The 23299-nt window shown below is 39.7% G+C and overlaps 1 protein-coding gene across 1 annotated transcript in view; it reads left to right on the plus strand.

Annotated features, from left to right (window-relative positions):
- The window catches only part of LOC135462216 (uncharacterized), a 52829-nt gene extending 30496 nt beyond the window's left edge, over positions 1 to 22333 (plus strand). Inside the window, exons 19-28 of the mRNA XM_064739629.1 lie at positions 2226 to 2295; positions 4461 to 4568; positions 5593 to 5702; positions 5969 to 6083; positions 7229 to 7366; positions 7626 to 7816; positions 14766 to 14993; positions 17503 to 17569; positions 18113 to 18274; positions 22089 to 22333. Of these exons, the coding sequence (XP_064595699.1) occupies positions 2226 to 2295; positions 4461 to 4568; positions 5593 to 5702; positions 5969 to 6083; positions 7229 to 7366; positions 7626 to 7816; positions 14766 to 14993; positions 17503 to 17569; positions 18113 to 18274; positions 22089 to 22232 (1333 nt within the window). The 3' untranslated portion in view covers positions 22233 to 22333. The remainder of the gene's footprint in view (positions 1 to 2225; positions 2296 to 4460; positions 4569 to 5592; positions 5703 to 5968; positions 6084 to 7228; positions 7367 to 7625; positions 7817 to 14765; positions 14994 to 17502; positions 17570 to 18112; positions 18275 to 22088) is intronic.
- Positions 22334 to 23299: the final 966 nt, after the last annotated feature.

A 23299-nucleotide genomic window follows, 5' to 3' on the forward strand; every position in this document is an offset into this window, starting at 1 on the left:
ATTATCTAAGGTGTGGCATGTAAATGTACATACTAAGATGGAAGGCTAAGCTTTTTTTCTTAATATCTCCTGTATAACGAGCACTCATACACGTATTGTAGGGTAAGCATTTTTCTACAGCAATACAAGTTATGTTTTTTTTTAAAATATTAACAGCCCCCTCAGCGAAGTTAAATGGGGGGGGGGGGTATATACTGAAATCACCCCATTTATCCCCCTGTCTGTAGACTCTCCTCCCAAACCACTGCCTTGATTTTGATGAAACTTACCATATCTTTGCTATCAGCTAAACTTGCACATAGATTTTGTCCATGCAACTCTTATTAAAGTATTGCATCAATTTCCTTGAAACTTTTTCTCAGTATGTTTTCGGTAGGTAGAAAATCTGCCCTTCTCGCCATGTAAATTCCATGCCTTCCTGAGGGCCATATTTTCTGGAAACTTGAAAAAACTAACTCCAGGGTTCTTTGACGACCTGTTTTTACAAACGTATGCAGAACAGCAAACCCTTTCGTGGAGAAATTAGAGATACTTGTTTTCACTCTTGTAACTTTTATTAACACTGAACTAAGTGGAGTAGCTCTGAGAGCTTGTAAATGTTGGACATGCATGAGGTAATTCGGCAGAGACTACCAAGTGTTGGCGGAAAAAATCCATAAAACCAGACTATCAATGAACCATTTTTCAACATTTTTTACGCTTAATTTAACAATATATTCGGAGGTAGCTAATTTGTAAATAAATAATGAATCTGGACACTGATCCTTCAATAACATAGCATAATAATGCTTTTCGTGCAAGCTAAAAACATTTCATTATCGTGATGTTGCACTCAAAGTTCTATATTTTACATGGATAATATCTGACGTGTACAATGATGTCACTCTACTCTATTTTGCTTACGAGGTCAGTATTTTAATGTATCACCTAAATTGAACACTGTGCGATTTTACGAACTGCTCAATGTGGCAAGCTTCTGGTGTTCTCTGAATTCCGTGTTTTTCTGTTTTTTGATGATGTTCTGTTTTTTTTTGACCCATTTACATGATTGTGTGAATTTTATACACCCGCCATCAGTCAGCTCGTATTATGTTATAGCAATTTTGTCTGTCTATCCATCCGTGTTCGTGTCCGGGCTAATCTCCAAATGTTTTCCGTGTGCAGTTTTAAATTTTGGTGGATACATAGATAAGGGGCCTCCGTGGCTCAGTCGGTTAGCGCGCTAGCGCAGCGTAATGACCCAGGAGCCTCTCACCAATGTGGTCGCTGTGAGTTCAAGTCCAGCTCATGCTGGCTTCCTCTCCGGCCGTAAGTGGGAAGGTCTGGCAGCAACCTGCGGATGGTCGTGGGTTTCCCCCGGGCTGTGCCCGGTTTCCACCCACCATAATGCTGGCCGCCATCGTATAAGTGAAATATTCTTGAGTACGGCGTAAAACACCAATCAAAAAAATAAATAAATAAATACATAGATACAGATGATGATGTGGCATAACTCACATTTGCCCATTTCCATTGTTGTTGTGGTTACCACTTAACCGTTTTCCATATATAAATATACTATGTAAATAAGTACATGTATAATGCATACACAGGTGAATACACACACATGTGTTGCGATTCACATTTGTCCGTTTTCGTGATTGTCATGGTAACCATATAGCCATTTTCCTTATATACTGTATAAATAGATGTGATTTCGTGTCCATGCTGCAATTCCAACTGTTTTCCACGGAGAGTTTTAATTTTTGGTTGATACAGAGATACACAGATGACGGTTTGTCATGACTCACATTTGTTTATTTCTGTGGTTGCTATGATAACCAGATTTCCCTTTCTCTGATATCTGCTATACAGATCGACCTGGATTAGTTTTGCAGCTTTGATTTTTGGTTGATGTATAGGTACCGACGCGGTCATGTGTTGCACCTGACTGCCCACTGCCATTAGGCAGAGGATATTAGGATATAGTAATTTTGTCCACCTGTTCGTCCATTTTGTGTTTAGGCCATATCTCCAGTTGTTTTCCACATGCAGTTTATTTTTACATAGATACAGATGTGATGATGTTTCATGTATACTTTTAATGCTATTTACTGTTTAATACTAAAACCAATTATCAGTACCTATGAAGTGCTTTTCAGGTTATACTCTTCACAATGCTGAGCTGGTATTCTGTTTGTCTGGGTGTATATCGTGGTAACTTGAACTCTTGTTGTATGTTACAGCATGGTGGAAGAGATCCTGAACACCAGAATCATGGTCAAGAAGGAAATGAAAAATTATAAAACTGACAAGGTATGAGTGAATGTTAAGAAATCTGTTTGTACATACAATGTACACAAACTACATACATGAACAATGGGAATTTCTCCGTTGGCACGTCAGTCTAGGACCATAGCACAGTACACCTCTCCCTTATTATTATACGCTTGTTGGGGGACAAATCCACTGACCGCGTTATAAGTGAAGCACCTTGTAATTTACATGGGCACTGTGCGTTACCTGTAAGTATTGTTAGGCCTATCAGCCCTACGAGAAATCACAATGAGAAAATCAAATGTCATATGAAGATTCTGGTATTCAGTCACATAAATGGAATTGTTTATAACAAATCAATTCCTCTTAAGTCTCTATTGTTTTTGTTTTATTTTTTTTTTTTATTTAGAGTTCTGTTAAATAAATGTTCTGCCACGTACAGTAGCTTACCAATCCGTGATTTCCCCACTGTTTTCACGTGATCTGTCCTTGTTTTGGCTGCTCCAATTATAGGATAACCAAACTATAATTCTCACTTTAAACCATTTGTTTTGATGTTTGTCAGTATATGTGAACCATGTGGATGAGGGAGAGTTTTCACCATGACTTCTTTCTTGTTTCTAATTTTTCACTGAGTTTCCATATGCACCCTGCATATCTATTAATGTGGCATAATAATCCCCGTAGCTGGGAATTCTGTTGCCCATGAAACACTCTCTGGGCAGTGCACGATTGTAATTTCCTTGGCCTCTGCCTCTCCAGTTTTTTGTGTACTGAAACTTTGCCTGGAATTCAGTTCTTTTGTCAACTCAGCAGACATCATCCATTTCAGTGACCTTTTCTTTAATATTGTCCCCAAACAGTTTATTTGTAATTGGGGCATCAGATGTACACACCACTCTGAATTTTTTTGCCAGAAATGGCTTAATGGCCAGACGTCTGGCCGCACCCATTGTGAGAAATGTGTTGACCAGAACAGCCGGGGCGTCTAATGCTAATTTACTAGTATTTGAAATGTCCACTCGAGACTCTGGGGCTATCAAAACCTCAGTTGACTTTGCCATAACGGCCAATCACTTGGTTTCTTAGTTGTAGTGGCGAGAGTCTCGCCTTCTTGTGCCGTGTGGCTGGAGGCTGGTCGTTTCCCACATATTCTGTTTGCTGGCCCTCTTAGTCTTTAACGGGCTCATTACAATTCACTCTAGTAACACACTCAGACACATTGTCTGTGTGTACAGCTGAATTTGGGTCAGCCGCAGCCATAATCGGAACCCCGTCTTTATAGAAGTCTTCAAACTGTGGGAATTGGGATTCCGAATCTGATCTGAACATCTCTCTGAATTCCACACACCGAGCAGAACAAAATTTCTTGGTCATTATGATGTGCCTCACAGACTCTAATAGGTTTCATAAGCGCATTGATTTTCCTTATTGTGTATGTAGTGAATTTGTTAACTTTAACCTCAAAAATATATATGCCCTAACTTTCACGTGCTACAGTGCCATACAACCACATACAGCTTGCATTTTTCTCTACAACATATAAAGAAATCAACCTAGCATGTCCACTATTTTTTTTGGGCGGTGGTTGCTGGAAGTGAAGTCATAGCATTTTATTACCTTGGTACCCAGGCGGTTAGGAAGTAGCACTGGCTACTTTCAGTTCTATCAAAAACAGACAAAATTCTGATTTATTTTGACTAGGCGTAAACTAACGGTGCAGAAATTTATAGTGCATGAACAACATAAAATGTCTGTATGACAGTATTACCCAATCAGTGCTCCTTCACTCTTATGTTAGGAGGCAAATCTTGGACCCATTCGCCTGAATCACACATGTGTAAGCTACTACCACGAGGCATGATGGCATACAAGTGTAACGCTACATGTGCATGCCATAGCGTGATAGTAAATAAGACAATGAGCAGGGTGTGGTCACTGGTTTTATAGGGTCAGGAGGAAGTATGTTTTCGGCTTTGTATAAATCACATGCCCGCTAACTTCTTGATAGTAATGCCATGTGGCCCTGAAAGGCCAGGGTCATGTGAAAAAGAACTACATTGTTGGTCCTTGTCATAAAATATCCAGGGTTTACCAAAAAAAAAAAGTTGAGATTCTAACAACTCTAGCCAATATGCTGCACTGGGTAAATATTGTGCAAATAATGGGATGAATTTCACTGAGCACCTTGTTTCTGTTTGCAGGGTCTGTCTCGATTGCTGGATGCCCGTCAGCTGGGCCTGAAGCTGATAGCTAATGTGACCTATGGTTATACAGGAGCCAACTTCTCGGGAAGGATGCCTTGTGTTGAGGTAAATGTATATTTCAACAAAGGACCAGTCAGCTGCCACATGCAAACCATGTATATTTCAACAAAGGACCAGTCAGCCGCCACACACAAACCATGTATATTTCAAAAAAGGACCAGTCAGCCGCCACACACAAACCATGTATATTTCAACAAAGGACCAGTCAGCCGCCACATGCAAACCATGTATATTTCAACAAAGGACCAGTCAGCCGCCACATGCAAACCATGTATATTTCAACAAAGGACCAGTCAGCCGCCACACGCAAACCATGTATATTTCAACAAAGGACCAGTCAGCCGCCACACGCAAACCATGTACATTTCAACAAAGGACCAGTCAGCTGCCACATGCAAACCATGTATATTTCAACAAAGGACCAGTCAGCCGCCACACACAAACCATGTATATTTCAACAAAGTACCAGTCAGTCAGCCGCCACACACAAACCATGTATATTTCAACAAAGGACCAGTCAGCCGCCACACACAAACCATGTATATTTCAACAGTCACCAGGCTCTGGAACTTCTGTCCCATTCCCTGATAAAAGAACACCATATGTTTCTTGTTGCCTAATAATGTCCACAGTAAAGAGTGACAAGCAAATAATGGCCTAATTCACATGTGTATTAATATATATGCAAATATACCTATATGTACGCTCAAAGTTTAAATGTTAGGTAGCATATTGTTTCCAGTAAATATGTGACCTCCGCTCACACCCCTTGGAAAGCTCACTCGGTTTTTTTCAAACTTGAATTAAATTGAAGTACTTCTTGACAGAACTTCTCAAGTGAGAGACAGCATACACAGTGTATATGGACTAGTAAGTTAGACTGCATTTCAACAACTCGGGTATTGACTGCATGCATTATTATCAGAATACACAGGAAGGAGTTATAGCATTGCCTTGCAGCTGTTAAAACAATCAACAAGGTGCAGCGAAAAAATAATGTGGTTACTTTTTGTATTGGATGTGAAGATTTTAGATTGGCATTGAGACAAATTGGCGTTTTGGCATACAGGTTGGTGACAGTATTGTGAGGAAGGCTCGAGAGACCCTGGAGAGAGCTATAGAGCTGGTGGAGAACACCCCAGAGTGGAGAGCCAGAGTTGTGTATGGGGACACTGACAGGTCAGTTTATAGTATCTAGTGTGAGACACACATGCCAAATCATACCATCTTGATATTAGTATCTTAACTTGTCATCATGAGACTCGGTGTAATCTTGCAGTATCCTTCAAAATATCGGGTCTAAAGGAGCCTTGTCATCACCTTTCCACTAAGTTTTTTTTATGCAATTTAAACATCAAATTGGGGTAAACAGCATTTCCAGTCACGTGCGCAAAGTATTTTCACAGAAGTATCAATAAAATTGTTATCATCACGTCCCTCTTCAGTATGTTCATAGAGCTGCATGGGAGGAGTAAAGATGAAGCCTTCAGGATTGGCCAAGAGATTGCCAACACTGTTACAGCCAGTAACCCTAAACCAATCAAGCTCAAGTTTGAAAAGGTGAGAGGGCTAATTATGCTGTGATGACACTCTTAATCATATCAACTAATGAGGACACGGGGCCTCCGTGGCTCAGTCGGTTAAAGCGCTAGCGCAGCGTAATGACCCAGGAGTCTCTCACCAATGCGGTCGCTGTGAGTTCAAGTCCAGCTCATGCTGGCTTCCTCTCCGGCCGTACGTGAGAAGGTCTGCCAGCAACCTGCGGATGGTTGTGGGTTTCCTCCGGGCTCTGCCCGGTTTCCACCCACCATAATGCTGGCCGCCGTCGTATAAGTGAAATATTCTTGAGTACGGCGTAAAACACCAATCAAAAAAAAAAAAAAAAAAAAAAATAATGAGGACACAACCTCGCGCCAGTGGATGGATCTGACAAATATGCTGTGATGCCACGGAAAGATCGAACAAATCTACAAATGTGTAGGAGATTCTGATTGATTTTTCAAATTTTTTTAAGGTCTATTACATTGAAGTAATCCCAGTGGTGTTGATTTGGATAATTGTAGTTTTATCAAACTAGTAATCAAGCAAACTTTTATGATAGTATAGCATAAACATGCCACCCGACAACAAATCAGTCTTTGTCAAGTATGCACACATGACAAGAACTCACATACCTTACGAACTATGACTTCTCTTATGATCAGATTCAGGATATATCCTCGCTTGAGGCTGAGTGAGTGAGTGCTTGGGGTTTAACGTTGTACTTAACAATTTTTCAGTCATATGACGACGAAGGAGTCCTTAGAGTGCATGTAGTTTTGCCTCCTTGTTGCAGGACGGATTTCCACTGCTCTTTTATCTAGTGCTGCTTCATCGAGATGCCTGACCGACGGCAAGTAAGCTGCCCCGCCAGAGCCATTATACTGATAGGGGTCAACCAGTCATAGCACTATCCCCTTAATGCTGAACGCCAAGTGAGGAAGTTACAACTTCCTCTTTTAAAGTCTTAGGTGTGACTCGACCCAGGATTGATCTGGATCTACTGCTCCCGAAGCGGACACTCGACCAACTGTGCTATTGTACCCAAGGAATAATGCTCACTTTGATACACATTGTGGAAATGAAGGAACTAGACGTACTGTTACTTCAGGTAAAGTGTACTTACATGTACTGTTTAACCAATCTTTGTTTTCATTGCTCTGCAGGTGTACCAGCCCTGTGTGCTTCAAACCAAAAAGCGGTACTTTGGTTACATGTATGAAACCCCAGATCAGAAAGAGCCTGTATTTGATGCTAAAGGAGTGGAGACAGTGAGAAGAGACAACTGTCCTGCTGTGTCCAAGGTCAGTCACACATCCAGCAGGCTCTACACAATGACCTTGCATAGACAGTCATGCAACTGTCTACAGTTTAGTCTCATCTGTGGATGGGTGTGCGTGTGTGTGTGTGGAGGGGTCGGGGGTGGTGATGAATATATTTTGCCAATAATTGGACATGTATTCCTGCAGGAATGGCAGAAATTATTTGATTCTGGCTATATTTGCATCCAGTTTCAGAGTGTAATGTATGGCTGTGATATCTTGCTTTTCTTTTTGTTGGAAGATTCTGGAGAAATGTATAAAGGTCCTGTTTGCTTCACGGGATGTCTCTCTCATCAAGCAATACGTTCTTAAGCAGTGTGTCAAGTTACTTCAGGGACGAGTCAGCCTTCAGGACTGTATCTTTGCCAAAGAGTATCGAGGAATGTCTGGCTACAAACCTGGTGCCTGTGTCCCTGCTCTGGAAATTGCCAAGTTAGTAGACTACTTTTATCTGTATTGATAGAAATGTATCGTATGATTAGAGCTAAAAGGCGATAATTATTTGTCTTTAATGCAAATTGTTAGGTTTTTAGCTGTGTACAGACGTACTTATGTCGAACCTGAGACTCAGTGTCAACACCCATGTCCAATAAGAGGGAAAGCAATGATAGGATATTTGCATAGGGTATCTGCACGTAAAGTACAACCCAGACTAAAAGTCAATTACTTACGGCTCGTAGCATGCTTTGAGATACAGAATACTGCTCTATGGGTGTGTGACAAACCCTTTGCTGGTTTGTGACAAACCCTTTACTGGTTTGTGACAAACCCTCTCCTGGGGTGTGACAAACCCTTTACTGGTTTGTGACAAACCCTCTACTGGGGTGTGACAAAACCTCTACGGGTGTGTGACAAACCCTTTGCTGGTGTGTGACAAACCCTCTACTGGTGTGTGACAAACCCTCTACTGGGGTGTGACAAACCCTCTCCTGGGGTGTGACAAACCCTCTACTGGGGTGTGACAAAACCTCTCCTGGGGTGTGACAAACCCTCTCCTGGGGTGTGACAAACCCTCTACTGGGTTGTGACAAACCCTCTACTGGTGTGTGACAAACCCTCTACTGGTGTGTGACAAACCCTCTACTGGGGTGTGACAAACCCTTTGCTGGTGTGTGACAAACCCTCTACTGGGGTGTGACAAACCCTCTACTGGGGTGTGACAAACCCTCTCCTGGGGTGTGACAAACCCTCTACTGGGGTGTGACAAACCCTCTACTGCTGTGTGACAAACCCTCTATTGTGGTGTGACAAACCCTCTACTGGCGTGTGCCAAACCCTCTACTGCGCTCTGCGTCGGAGATCTGCTGAGGCGTATGATTTTCGTTTAAAGGTGTGAATGTAGTTCCCAGCACTTACAAATTTTAGTTTGCAAGCGAAGGTGTAGTCCCAGGGTTTTCAGCTATGTGAACCTGTACTTTTAAATATGGATTAAACGTGAAATGCAGAAAATTTATCTCGCAATACCTAACCTAACTGTGCGCAACAACAGTTCATCAACTTGATGAAGGGAGAAATATGCTGTCAAAGTCTTTAAATGTGTCAACTGTCAATTTTATAGTGAACTCGCCAAATCTACGAATGAACTTCACAGGTCGTCGCAACTTTCTTGTGAATAAAGTACGTGCTATCTTGTGCTTCCCGCCTTGCCAATCACCCTAACACAGGCAGACAGAAGTCTAGTGTGGCCGTGCTTTTGTGTGATCCTTCACACTGTTGTGAACATTTGTCGCCTTTGTATAAAGGTGACATCTAAATATCATAACGTATTTATGTTGCTGTAAGGACCTTGTGAGCCTCGCATCAAAAAGAGCTAATAAAGAAGGAAACATGTATGTTCAGTAGGGAATGGGGCATTTCCAGATTGCAGAGCTTACAATGTATGCTGCGTCTGGTCAGCAGGCATGTATACCTGGCCACACTTATCAGATCAGTGTTTTCAGGATGTAATCCAAAATGTTTATTCTTCAGTCTTGCTGAAGTGTCACTGCTGGAGACTTAAGACTGCATGAGTTCTTCTTGGTCCCAGTTCTCTGCATGACACTTCTGGGTATTTTAATTAAGCCTACAATAATCAGCTTTGCCTTTGCTGCCTGACAACCATGCTGTTTTTCATACAAGTATAGTAAACACAAGAACATCACTGTCCAAACCGAAAAAAATGTAAATATAAAATTATTCATAAAAGCGATTCAAGTACATTTTTCTTAACTTTTATTCACATGCAGCCCACTAATAAATTTTGATTACTTCAAACGGGGGTTTGTACAAATCATGTAGTGTTAAATATAAATAAACTCCCAAGAAATCGGACGTCTATCGGATGTTTGTGTGCGGATGAACTAACGTTAATGACTAACTTCACGATTTGGTGTTTGTCATATTAGAATCAATGTTATGGTTATTTAGAGGGATAGTATCTCAAAAAGCACTTAGTCCGGGAGCTAGCAGGGATTTATCAGTCTAGTGTCGTATGAAAAATTTGACACATTGAACATACAGAACCATATATGTGTGAAAACTCCAAAATAGTGATTCTTGAGGTTGCCACCCATGTATAGTTGTGGAGTTAAAAGTGCCCCAAAGCTGATTTTATCGGTCACGATTGAATATAAGGATGGACCTCGTTTTATACATTCCTCGTAACAACCTGATTACTAAAAGCCTATTCTTAGGTTGCCAGCCCGTGCACTAAGCCACTTAAGAAAAGCCTAATTAACACTAATTATGACTATTGTTTGTCCTGGGGCATACAAGGACATTTTTTTTACCAAATGATACCTTGAGATAATTCTTAGGTTCCAACTTCATGCTCAAAACCATTTAAGATCGGGTCAAAGGGTCAATATTTGAGCTAAATTACCCTAAAACAAGGGTATCAGTCACTATTGAGCAAGAGGATGAAACTTATTTCGTACATTCCTCATCACAACCTGATCACTAAAAGCCAGTTCTTAGGTTGCCAGCCGGTGCACTAAGCCAATTAAGAACGGCCTAATTAATGCTAATTATGACTTTTATTGGTCATGTGGTGTATGAGGAAGGGATATTTTACCTTGAGATATACCTATGTATGATATGGGATATCAGTATTCATATGAAATCATGTTACAGTATGGTGGATAAACTCAAGATTGCATGACTCACAACTATATACACATATTTAATGTGATGACACTCAGAAGAGCAAAGTAATTTACTTGTCATAGCCCAGTGAGCAGAGTACTTCATACCTTTGTACTGTAACTGTCGCTTTGGCTATACTTATTGCTTTTTCTTACATGTATACACATTATTCGTGTTTCACAGAGACTTTCCGAAGCCAATTTTCAATGTAGTGCTACCAGTTTTGTGGGAAACACTTTGGAAAGGATTGATGTCCAGATTTTACTCCTGGTCCTAATTATTAAGATGTTTAAATTAACCTGTTTAAACAGTACATTGCTGGGTGGGCTTCTAAGAAATATAATAATGCCTTCAAAGCCACCAAAACAATAGATTTACTCCCCTAGCCGTTTTCCGGCTGTCCGCCTAGCACGGCTCAGCGGGTGATGTCATAGATGGCCAACCCAAGTCTAGCTGGCCTAAATAACCTGGGGATACGTGTGAAAACGATGTCATTTTTGAGATGGATTCTAGCTACACAGAAACAAATATACTGCCTTATCAATTTGAGCCCATAGCGGATGACTTTCTGATTTATGACACTGACATCTCTAGCCAGACTTGAGATTCCAAGTTTTCAGACGATGAATTTGACCTTTGTCCAGGCATTTCCAACCGCATTGGCCATATACGGACTGGTAAGCTGTAGTTCATTTGGTGTGTTTATTTTAAGATTTAATAATTATGTACTATTCTTTCCCTCTGTCCGTTTCACAAGAAATATCATTCTATTCCCCGAGGGATTTTATGTTCATGACAACTATCGGTACGTGTTGTTGTACATGTATTCCAAATACAGTCGGGTACAATATAAATACATTAGGGTGTGGACATCATCATTACAGCTTACAGAGATTTACTATCTATCTGTTCAGTTAATAGTGTTTTATAAGTGCTGAGTGTAGGTGTTGTTGCGGAAATTCAGCTGTATTCCTATCGCAGCTTTCAGCTATAAAATGGCGAGAGCAGATACGGCTGTTTTCAGTGGGTACAGAAACCTTCCTTGTGCTTTAATCCACGTCTCCCTGAGGGCCATATCTTTAGGGTTCTTCGACGACCTGTTCTTACAAACGTATGCAGAACAGTAAACCATTTTGTGGAGAAATTCAGTATGCTTGTTGTCACTCTTGTGTCTTTTTTAACGCTGAACTAAATGGCAAACCTCTGACAGCTCGTGAAGGCTGGACTTGTATGATGTAATTCGGCAGAGACTACTGAGTGTTGGCAGAAAAATTGTATAAAACCAGGACATTGTCTTGTGATCTTAAGTGCCATATTACTCAGATTAATGTACCTTTTTTCAACATTTTATTACACTCAATTTAACAATATATACAGGGGGAGCTAACTATGGATAAATAATGAATCTGGACACTAATCCTTTAAGTGCCATATTACTCAGATTAATGTACCTTTTTTCAACATTTTATTACACTCAATTTAACAATATATACAGGGGTAGCTAACTATGGATAAATAATGAATCTGGACACTAATCCTTTAAGTGCCATATTACTCAGATTAATGTACCTTTTTTCAACATTTTATTACACTCAATTTAACAATATATACAGGGGTAGCTAACTATGGATAAATAATGAATCTGGACACTAATCCTTTAAGTGCCATATTACTCAGATTAATGTACCTTTTTTCAACATTTTATTACACTCAATTTAACAATATATACAGGGGTAGCTCACTATGGATAAATAATGAATCTGGACACTAATCCTTTAAGTGCCATATTACTCAGATTAATGTACCTTTTTTCAACATTTTATTACACTCAATTTAACAATATATACAGGGGTAGCTAACTATGGATAAATAATGAATCTGGACACTAATCCTTTAAGTGCCATATTACTCAGATTAATGTACCTTTTTTCAACATTTTATTACACTCAATTTAACAATATATACAGGGGTAGCTCACTATGGATAAATAATGAATCTGGACACTAATCCTTTAAGTGCCATGTTACTCAGATTATTGTGCCCTTTAACAGTATATAAAAGTGAGACTAAATATGAATAAATAATCAGTCAGGACACTAATCCTTTAAGCTGTTTGCCGGCTAAAATGAATTTGTTGGTTTCCAAGGATTTCTTGATCTTAACTTTTGTGCCGGATATTGACACACCAGTATGTTATTGTTGCATATTTCCATTTTGATTTTTCCATTTTCGGCCATGACAAAATGTGCTCAGTCACTTTTTGCCTTCCCTCGTTCTTAAAGGTATTTGTGTATCAAAAGATGACTTCAGAATGTGTTAATCCTCACCGTTTTCGTGCTAATATTTCAACATAATAAGGTATAATAAGAGATAATCGGGTTGTCATGAGAAAGTTTAAAAAATTCATCCTCGTACTTAATCATGACAGATACCCTTGTTTTAAGGTAATTTAATCCATATAGTTACCTTTGACCCGTTTTTAAATGGTTTTGAGCAGGAAAGAGAGACATTTTAAGAACCCATGATGAATAACATATAACATGAAAATATCTCTAAATGCATTTGACATTCAGAAATAATGGCAGACTTGCTGTTTAGATTTTGTTTTAATAAAGCATCTTATGTGTACCGCATTGGATTGTTGTGATAGACTCCATTTATTTCTGTCCAGAAAATTATATCAGCCATTTTATTACATCTCTTCCATTCTTAACCCAGTCAGAACAAAGGATTGAAGACATTAAGAATCATCCTTTTATAATGGCCATATCTTGTTTGCACAAGTTTGCCTTGTAACCGATGTTACAAGACAGATATCAGAAAGGCGTTTATTTGGTGGTTCTTCAGTGGCTTAGTTCAGTGTATTAAAGAGTTGATTCCTGTTCGAATCAAGATAGCGCTGTTTAGGCTGCAGGTATAAGTCACACGGCTGGTGAGGCACCTGACAATCGTCTGCACTCCTGTTTCTTCACACGCACAAAGTTCACAAAGTTGTATTAATTAAGTTGTATTATTTAACACAAATCAGATAAATGCAAGAATTTATAGATCTATTCCATAAGCTGAAAACTTTTAGAGTGGCAATTTTACTGCCTTGACAGGAAGATAACTTTTGATACATTCTTAAGTGTATATGTATATGTTGGAGCTGGAACTCATCAGCATTTTAAAATCAGTATATCTCAAGGTACCTCATGGTTAAAAAAAAATCATAACTGAATTTTTTTTTACATTAATCGGTTAATGCATAAGCTACACTAATTTGTCATCAGTGATCAGGTTGTCATCAGGAATGTATAAAGTAGGTTTCGTCTTCGTACTCAATCATGACATATACCTGTGTTTTAAGGTAACTGTTGTTACCGTTGTTAATGGGCTTAGGGCAAGGGCTGGTTACTTGAGAACTGGCTGTTAGAGATCAGGTTGTCATGAGGAATGACTCTGTAAAACAAGGTTTATCCTCGTACTACATTGTGACTAATACCCTTGTTAGAAGATAAGTTAGCCCAAGTGTTGACCTTTGACCCTTGACCGTTCTTTAGGGGCTGTGTGAGTGTGCTGCTCTTAAAAATCGCCATTTTGGCGTTTTCACACATGGTTCTGTAAGTACATTGTGTCAAATCTTTTGTACCTGACCCAACCAATAAAACCTCTGCGAGCTGTCACACTAACTGCATCTATTAAACCGAGGATTATGATAAATTACATATCTTGGTCTCTGTGGTGTATTAGAATAAAAAAAAAATGGTAGGGGTGTTATCTCAAAAACATAATACTGTAAATTGCAAAATTTATGACCTTCTTGTCCCATTTCCTCATGTCAGACTAAGTATATTTATTGTGAAAGTCACTTGTGTGTTTTTTCAGCAAAGTAGCTATTTAAAAAATGGATTTTCATATTACTTTATCTTTGGTTTGAACTATAATTTCAAGTATTGTATTTGTTGCAAGAGATGTTCTGATTCCTTTCTAACCAACCATGAAATTCCTCTCTGTCATATTGCCCATAGTACAATGTTAGTGCAGTAGATATTCTGTTTATTTTAGAAAAGATTCTGGAAATCTTTTTATCTTCACAAAAAATTGACAAGGCATGCGTGAAACTGTACTGACACATTCCCTGATGATGATTGGAGAAGTTAATGGATTTAAGAAATATACATACTGGCGTAAATATACAAACTATCCCATTTGTGGCAAGTGTTTATGTTGGACTGACTCATGTGCCAAAATAATTTTTTTCCAACTTGTTTGTAAGGAAACGTATCCGGGCAGATCATAGATCAGAGCCACGTGTGGGTGAGCGTGTGCCGTACGTAATTGTGTACGGGAGTCCTGGACTGCCTCTTATCCAGCTGGTGAGACAGCCCATGGAACTGCTACAAGACAGCTCACTGAGGCTAAACACCACATACTATATCACCAAACAGATTCTCCCACCATTAGACAGGTTCTTGTCTCTTCTTGGAGTTAATGTCTTCACGTGGTAAGTATTCTGTAGTCTTCCTCTGTTGACTATTCTGCATTCTTCACCTCTTCACCTGGTAACTGTTCTGTAGTCTTCCTCTGTTGACTATTCTGCATTCTTCACCTCTTCACCTGGTAACTGTTCTGTAGTCTTCCTCTGTTGGCTATTCTGCATTCTTCACCTGGTAACTGTTCTGTAGTCTTCCTCTGTTGACTATTCTGCATTCTTCACCTGGTAACTGTTCTGTAGTCTTCCTCTGTTGACTATTCTGCATTCTTCACCTGGTAAGTATTCTGTAGTCTTCCTCTGTTGACTATGCTGCCTTCTTCACCTCTTCACCTGGTAACTGTTCTGTAGTCTTCCTCTGTTGACTATTCTGCATTCTTCATCTCTTCACCTGGTAACTGTTCTGTAGTCTTCCTCTGTTGACTATTCTGCACTCTTCACCTGGTAACTATTCTGTAGTCTTCCTCTGTTGACTATTCTGCACTCTTCACCTGGTAACTGTTCTGTAGTCTTCCTCTGTTGACTATTCTGCGTTCTTCACCAGGTAACTATTCTGTAGTCTTCACCTTTTAACTTTTCTATAGTGTTCACTTTTTAACTGTTCTGTAGTCTTACCTGGTAACTGTTCTGTAGGTTTCACCTCGTTCTGCGGTCTTCACATAGTAACTATTCAGTAGTCCTCTTTTTCTGCTATTTTGTAGTCTTTTTTGTTTTGGCTACATTTATTTTGTAGACCTAGTCTTCTCTTTTAACTGTAGTCCTCATGTAGTAACTACCATATTTCACCCAAAATTTTGAGCACAAGTCCTAAATTGGGATTGAATTAGGCCTTCACATAACAAAAAATGCTATACAAAAATGCAGGCCTTGTACAGTTTAGAGACAGTGGTCCCCCTTTGTAAGTGTGACATTCAGTGGACTGCAGTCCGCGGTCCCCTGGGGACAGTACAAGTGAACATTACGGTTCATGGTCATAATGACATGTACTTGCAGTGGACTGCGGTCCACTTTCCCCTGGGGACAGTACAAGTGAACATTACGGTTCACGGTCATAATGACATGTACTTGTGGTGGACTGCGGTCCACGGTCCCCTGGGGACAGTACAAATGAACATTACGGTTCACGGTCATAATGACATGTACTTGTGGTGGACTGCGGTCCATGGTCCCCGGGGGGACAGTACAAATGAACATTACGTTTCACGGTCATAATGACATGTACTTGTGGTGGACTGCGGTCCACGGTCCCCTGGGGACAGTACAAATGAACATTACGGTTCACGGTCATAATGACATGTACTTGTAGTGGTCTGTGTTCACGGTCCCCTGGGGACAGTACAAGTGAACATTACGGTTCACGGCCAAAATGACATGTACTTGTGGGGCGAACAGTTAGTTAGTAGTTGATCATTACATAATGCCATGTGGTGGACTGCGGTCCATGTCAGTGGTGCCATGGTCTTGACCAATTTCAAGGTGTATCACACACAACAATTAATGGCTGACTTGACATACCTTATTGGGGAAAGGAAGTTTCATGACTGAACGCAACAGGCATAGAATGATGCCTACCCAGTTTGTTAGGGTTGGTTGGTGGGTTAGTTTGCCCTAAGCCTAGAAATGTAAGGAGCAGTCCTCCTGGTGGGCATGCAGAGAGCTATTTCCCTTCAAAATTTTTCTGCATTCAAATTTGGAGCCACAATAACTTTAAACCTTGTGTACCCCGATAAGCTTCATTGTTCAGACTGCGATGTGCTTCATGTGCCTCATCTATATGTATCCTTCCCTCATATGATTGGTTGATGAAGAAACTCTTTGCTGTTTGATTGGCTAGTCAACCCTCCATGTGACTTCAGTAGACTTTAAATCCGCCTGTTGATTGGTTCAGAAGCCAGACTTTTCATTGGCTGCTGGCAGCAGAACTTGTGTTACTATATATTACTATCAGATATATTCATTACCTTGAGTTGTTTATTTTGTTTTAACACCATTCTCAAGAATCTTTAATGCATGCAGTGGTAGTCATTTTTGTGGATGACAGAAATTGAGTTCACCTAACACCTTTGGCAAGTCACTGACAAACTATCCCATTTGTGGCATATTGAGTTGCCAGCTCTAATTGTGGAAGACGAGTCGTTTTTAATGATTGTAAGAGTGCACTCTTAAAGTGATATCAACTGTTTTTTCATCAAATAGCAACAATAATAGCAGAAGACTCTAAAAGTTCCCTTTCCATAGCCAGTGTTGAACCACACCTGTGAATCCCATGGTTAGGATTCCTGCAAACTGAGGTTATTTCACTTTAATACACATGCCTGATTTGTTGGTGGAGGTGCTGCCTAACAATTCAGTGTAATAACAGCAAGGAACAATGCTACTTTGCATAAACTAATACACATTTTGAGTGGCTGATGGTGTAATTTTGTTGATGTCTACTTTTACAAGTGCATTATAATTATGTGTTCACAAAAAAATGGAATTATGGTAAATGTTCATCTAATTCTGTTTTGTGCCGTTTCAGGTATCAAGAGATGCCGAGGATTGTCAAGGTAATCCCAGCTAGCTCTGGATCAGGAGAGAACAAAAAGGTACTTATATATATCTGAAAAAATATCTATAAACTTCTGTAGACCATTATGCTATAAATGACTTAACAATTACTTCTTATGTTCTCGTGTTGTTCTGGTGATTGATAATGAAGGGTATCTTTGGAAGGGTGCATGAAGTCAGTTTTCAAAGTCAGTGATTTAAAGGCTGCTGGCAATGAATTTCACTGCTTCCATGATTCAAAAGTGGATGTATGTATGTCACCAATGAAAGTTCCCCCAGGAATCAGGCTTTTCTCCATTCAAATCAAGTGGGATGAGTCTGATAAAAGGACACAAGCATAGAAAGCTCGGATCTTGTGTCCAGGCAAGAAGGCCTCCCGATTCTACCATTCCCTGTCCATAGCAGTATCATTTTTTTAAATTTCATTCTTGTTTTGACTGCATGAAGAGTGCAAGGATTGCCATCAACTGCTTAATGTCACAAAGGTCCTACTAACATTGAACATATGGAGAATCTAAAAAATCCCTGTTTAAATTTTCTTTTATGTGTTCAAGGAATAGCTTTGTGTGTAATATTTACAGGGAACTATATCGCAGTACTTCTCTGTAACAAACTGCCCTGTTTGTGACGAGCAAACCAAGGAGCCCTTATGTCCCCAATGTCGACGCGACCCACAGACCGTGACCGTGACCCTCAGTGCTAGGATGAGGCAGTGGGAGAGAACCCAGCACCACCTCAAACAGGTGACAACTTAATTAGTTGCTTATTAATCCCCTATCATTACCTGGGTCGAACTAAACTGTATAGTTTAGCACTCCATCCATCAGCCCATTATATTATTTTGCTACATTTTTTGGAAATAGGTCATCATTTCAAATTGAAACTTGACACAGGTCCTCATAGTAACAAGTTACATTTCAGTTCTGAATTCCTGACCCCTGTGTCAAATTTGAACAAAATTATAGCAGTTTTTAGCCAAATTTAGACTTGAAATAACAGTATTCTTTAAGTATGTACGGCCACTTCCTCCAAAGGGGTCCCCGGGTTTTTTTTACAACGAATTTGAAACGATAGAAACAAATCTAAGCCCAACAGGGTCTATTGATGTTTTATGTAGTCACTCTGCATCGTCATGTGTCACCTCATAGAATGAATGCGTACGTTATCACTTATTTCACGCAAATCTGATAGCAACATGTTTGATTGGATAAAATTGTCAGGATGGCTGCCTTGATCCACACCAGCCACTTGCTCAGTATTGTCATTTTTTTTTGGCAAATTCTCATGGGAAAAATTAAGTATGATATTTTTTAGAAAACACATGCAGTTTTCAATATGTTTTAGCAAGTGCTGTCTCATCCTTCGAATACTGGTTTTCAGTCAAAGTTTATTAATATAAAACTGCACATTGAGAAGCAAGTAAAGGCCTTAAAATGATACTTTTGAAGCCAACGTTTAATTTTTTCTAATTAGAAAAGAATCAGACTTAACAAACATACTCTGTAAAGTAATAAAGTGGCCTGAAAAAGTAGGTAAAATCCATTCGAATTGGTGCGTCCAGTCCACTGACTATTCCAAGCTCTATATTCAGAACGATTTTGCCTCACCCTAATTTCAGGCGCGTTTTCAGGAAGTGTAAACCAGGATGCCTTGCGAAGCCTGTTGTCTTAAGTTACAAACTCTCTCTGGGGACTACTGAATTACCGGTAGTCAATCCATGACAGTAGTGCACACCTTTGTCACACCTCATTGAGTTTCACCAGCTTGGCAAGATGAGGAGAGACATTCTGCCGGGTTTTGGAAAGATTAACTTTTCGTACCCTTTCCCCCCCCCCCACCCCCAACCCCCATCCCCCCATTACCACAAACAACACCACCACCCCCGCCATAGCGATTGTTACAGCAATTTTGTCCGTCCATATTCGTGTCCAGGCTATATCTCCAATTGTCTTCCACAGAGAGTTCTACGTTTTGGTGGATATGTAAATACACAGGTGACGATGTGTCACGACTCACATTTGTTCACTTCCGCGGTTGTCATGGTTAACAGATTGCCAGTCTCCCTATATATACACTATATAGATACCCTATTTCACCAACCTTTTTTGCCTATGAAAGGGCAATTTATACACATAGGTAATTTGATTTTGGAGACAAAACTATATTGGTTGGATTGGCGAGTGTCAGGGCTTCACAGTCTACACAGAATAATGCCTCCAGAATATGTTTGCAAACATGCGAAAAGGTTGAAGAATTACAGTAGATGTGATTGCATGTCCGGACTATAGCTGTTTTCCTAGAAGAGTTTCCATTTTTGGTGGACATACATCCACAAATGACGATGCGTTGCAATTCACATTTGTACATTTCCACCTTTGTCACGGTTACCAGATTGCCATTTCACTATGTATACTCTGTAAATAGATATGATTTTGTGTCCAGGCTACATGTCCAACTGTTTTCGGCATAAAATTTTCATTTTTGGTGGACACATTTGTCTTTTTGTGCGGTTGTCATGGTAATGGCATACCCATTATCAACACCCATGAAGATTCCCCTCAGGGGTTATACTCACCACAGTACTGCTGGTATCCTTTTTACATTTCAAACAAATGTATTTGTCTGGGCATATGTTGTGTTCACGTGAACTCGTGTTATGCCATGGACTGGCTGTTATCGAATGTCGTATAAAACTCTTCACACATTGGTAGACCTATATAAACGGCAAAATTGCTGAGAAACTGATATATGCATTGATTAGCTGTGTTCAACTGAGTGTCAGCCAATAGAATGTCTAGTTGGATATACATGACATGTTTTCAGAACATGTGGTCCTCAAAATCTGAAGACTAACCATTTAAAAGTCATTTGTACTAACTAATTAGTGGCACTTACATCTTACGGAAAGACTATCTAAAAAACGAGCCCACGCTAGAAATAAATCTGGAGAAACAACAACAATCGCAATGGCAACACGATTCAATACAAACCTTTTTAAAGAAAATTGAAGTTTTATACTGTTTGACATATATACATAGCCAGTTAATTATTTTACAATGCTCCTGAGCCCATAATATTGGGAGAGGTTTTATACTAGCCTACTCGAGCTGGCATGCCGATGTCACCTGCTGTGAATACTGTGATCTTACGGCTTACATTCAGTGTGTCTCAATTATTGAATGTCTGTAATTATTGACAGTAATAATAAGGCTTCCATGTTAAAACAGAAAGAAAATTTTGAAGAGCCCTTCATAGGTCAGAGCGACATTTAGAACTGACACACATACAGTTTCAACCTGCATGTACAAAAATTACAATTAATACTTAAGGTGTAACGTTAACAAAAATTACACAATACTATCATGAGTCATTGATGTACTACACCTTCAGCGCTGCACTTTCACTTATTGAACTATTATTCAGGCTTTGAGCAACTATCACCTTATTAACATAATCCAAACTTCACTTGAAAATTACTTAGTCCATGTCCATTTTTTCTGACGCTAATGTGTGGTGAATACTGTTTGGCTAAGGAAGTGTTGTCACCTTGAAATGAAGAAATAAATCTACATGTACAGATATACATCACTATGAATTCCATTGTATTACATAAAATAGTAACGTGAATTAAGTGCAGTATGGTGAAATATAGCTGGTCAAGGAGCCAGAATCCATCAGCCCAAAAGGTCAAGTCCATTGGCAGTGGTAAGTAATGCCAGGAATTAACCGATGAACAGCAGACGGATGACCACATCCATACAGCAGTTGGCCACATCCATACAGCAGTTGGCCACATCCACACAGCAGTTGTCCACATCCACACAGCAGTTGGCCACATCCACACAGCAGTTGACCACATCCACACAGCAGTTAACCACGCGGACATAATAAACTTTGTTGTTTGTGCCTCCAGGCTATTATTTTGACGCCAGCTTTTCCCATGCTTTCATACACAAAATGAGTACAGTGACACAACTGACACACAGGAGTTTTCTGCTAATTTAAGGTCAGATGAAAAGAATTGATCTTGTACATATTTTGTGGACAAAACAGTGTCATGTCTCGTACATCTCTTTTGTTCTTGTTGAATAGATTATTCTTATTTTACTCACATTTTAACACTCACCTCAAGTTTGGAAGTAGAAAAAATGATAGCACAGTGGATGGACGTTCAGAAAACTGACCAAGGACAGAAATTGTTGCTGCCCAGAATCAGTATTTAACACTCATTAAGTCTGCCGTCATGTGGAGTGTACTTTAAGGTGTTTGTGGGGCCATATCATGTCTGCTGTGTTGTGCTAGCATCTGGTAATGTTTTGCCTGACAAATTGTTGACAGACTAACAATCGCTTGGACACATTGCTGTTGATCAGTCAATTTTTCCCGCTATTCAACAAGTGGCACTGTAAGCCAGAAATATATTTTTCTCCACTCATTAACCAGAATGTTAATTGTTATTTAAGTCAATAGTCCTTAGTATCATTGCATATAAGACATGTATGTCATGTGTAAACGCATTTGAATGATTAAATGTGATGTTGCCATTTCTACTCTCAGGTTTGCAGTAGCTGTATGGGTGTGGGAGAAGAGGAGGTGAGCTGTGTGTGCCTGGACTGTCCCATGTTGTACAGACTGAGGCGGGCTAAGCAAGACCTGAGCAGATCCACACAACTGCGAGAATTACTGAGGGATGCTTTTTGAGCATGAAAAACACAGCCCTGTTTGGACAAAACCCATCGTGATATTGCACAAACATTGTATCAGTAGATATAGTTATAAGTTGCACCATTCCGACCACTTGACCAGGAGTCGTTTACAAAAGTAGTAATGTGCAGGTGACAGTCCCTATGTAATAGTGTGTTTTGGCACACTCACCTACAGATGTAGGTGTCCAGGGAACAGACCAGTTTAAGGCTGTGTCATCGTGCCCACATTAAAGTTGTTGCGTTTCACAACGTCACCAGGTATGTTGGATCAATACCAGGTTTGGACACACAATTTTGAAAAATCCTCTCAGGGCCTTAGTGTTAAGTAGTGGTAGATGTAAAGAGTTCGTACCATCTGAAGTTTTTCAAAACCTTGTTTAACTGTACATAAGCCTTAGGTTGACATTTAGTGGCTGAACATGCCAAGCTGCATGGCTGCTGTTGCCAGAACAGCTCTGACAGAAGGTAGATTTCAGACCATGCTGATGCACGACTCCTTCTTGCATGGCTACAGCATTTGTTGTAAAACTTAGTCAGGTAGGATTTGACACAATGGAAAACTCCCAGACTATGCTAAGCTTTTTGTCTCCTTGAATACATCTTTGGTTTCTTCATTGACGCACTCTTGTTACAGAGATAGAAAATGCAATCCAATTAATTTTCACCATTATTTGAGAAGAGTTGAGTCCAGCTCAACTCATCCAGCTTCCACAACAACATCAAATTTATAATCAACTGAGATTTTGGTGATAAGACAAAAATATAATGCTATGTCACTGCCTGACTTGTGATTATTTTAATTATACAGTCTACATGTGTTACGTGCAAGGCCTTGGTGGTGGGTTATTAAAAACTATGAAACACTTGGTGCAGGGAACAAACATATCCAGTCCTCAATTTTTCAGTCAGTCACACTGTCGGAGATCTGAAATTTTGCTCAATTCACAGGGATGCAAGTGTAATGTATTGGCATTTCCATCCTGTGGTATTTTAACATGGTTGTCATATTTTTGTACATCTCATATCTTTTGATGTCTAGGAGTGAAAAACTGCAACATGCAA

The sequence above is a fragment of the Liolophura sinensis genome, chromosome 1 (genome assembly GCF_032854445.1).
Source record: "Liolophura sinensis isolate JHLJ2023 chromosome 1, CUHK_Ljap_v2, whole genome shotgun sequence".
NCBI lineage: Eukaryota > Metazoa > Mollusca > Polyplacophora > Chitonida > Chitonidae > Liolophura > Liolophura sinensis.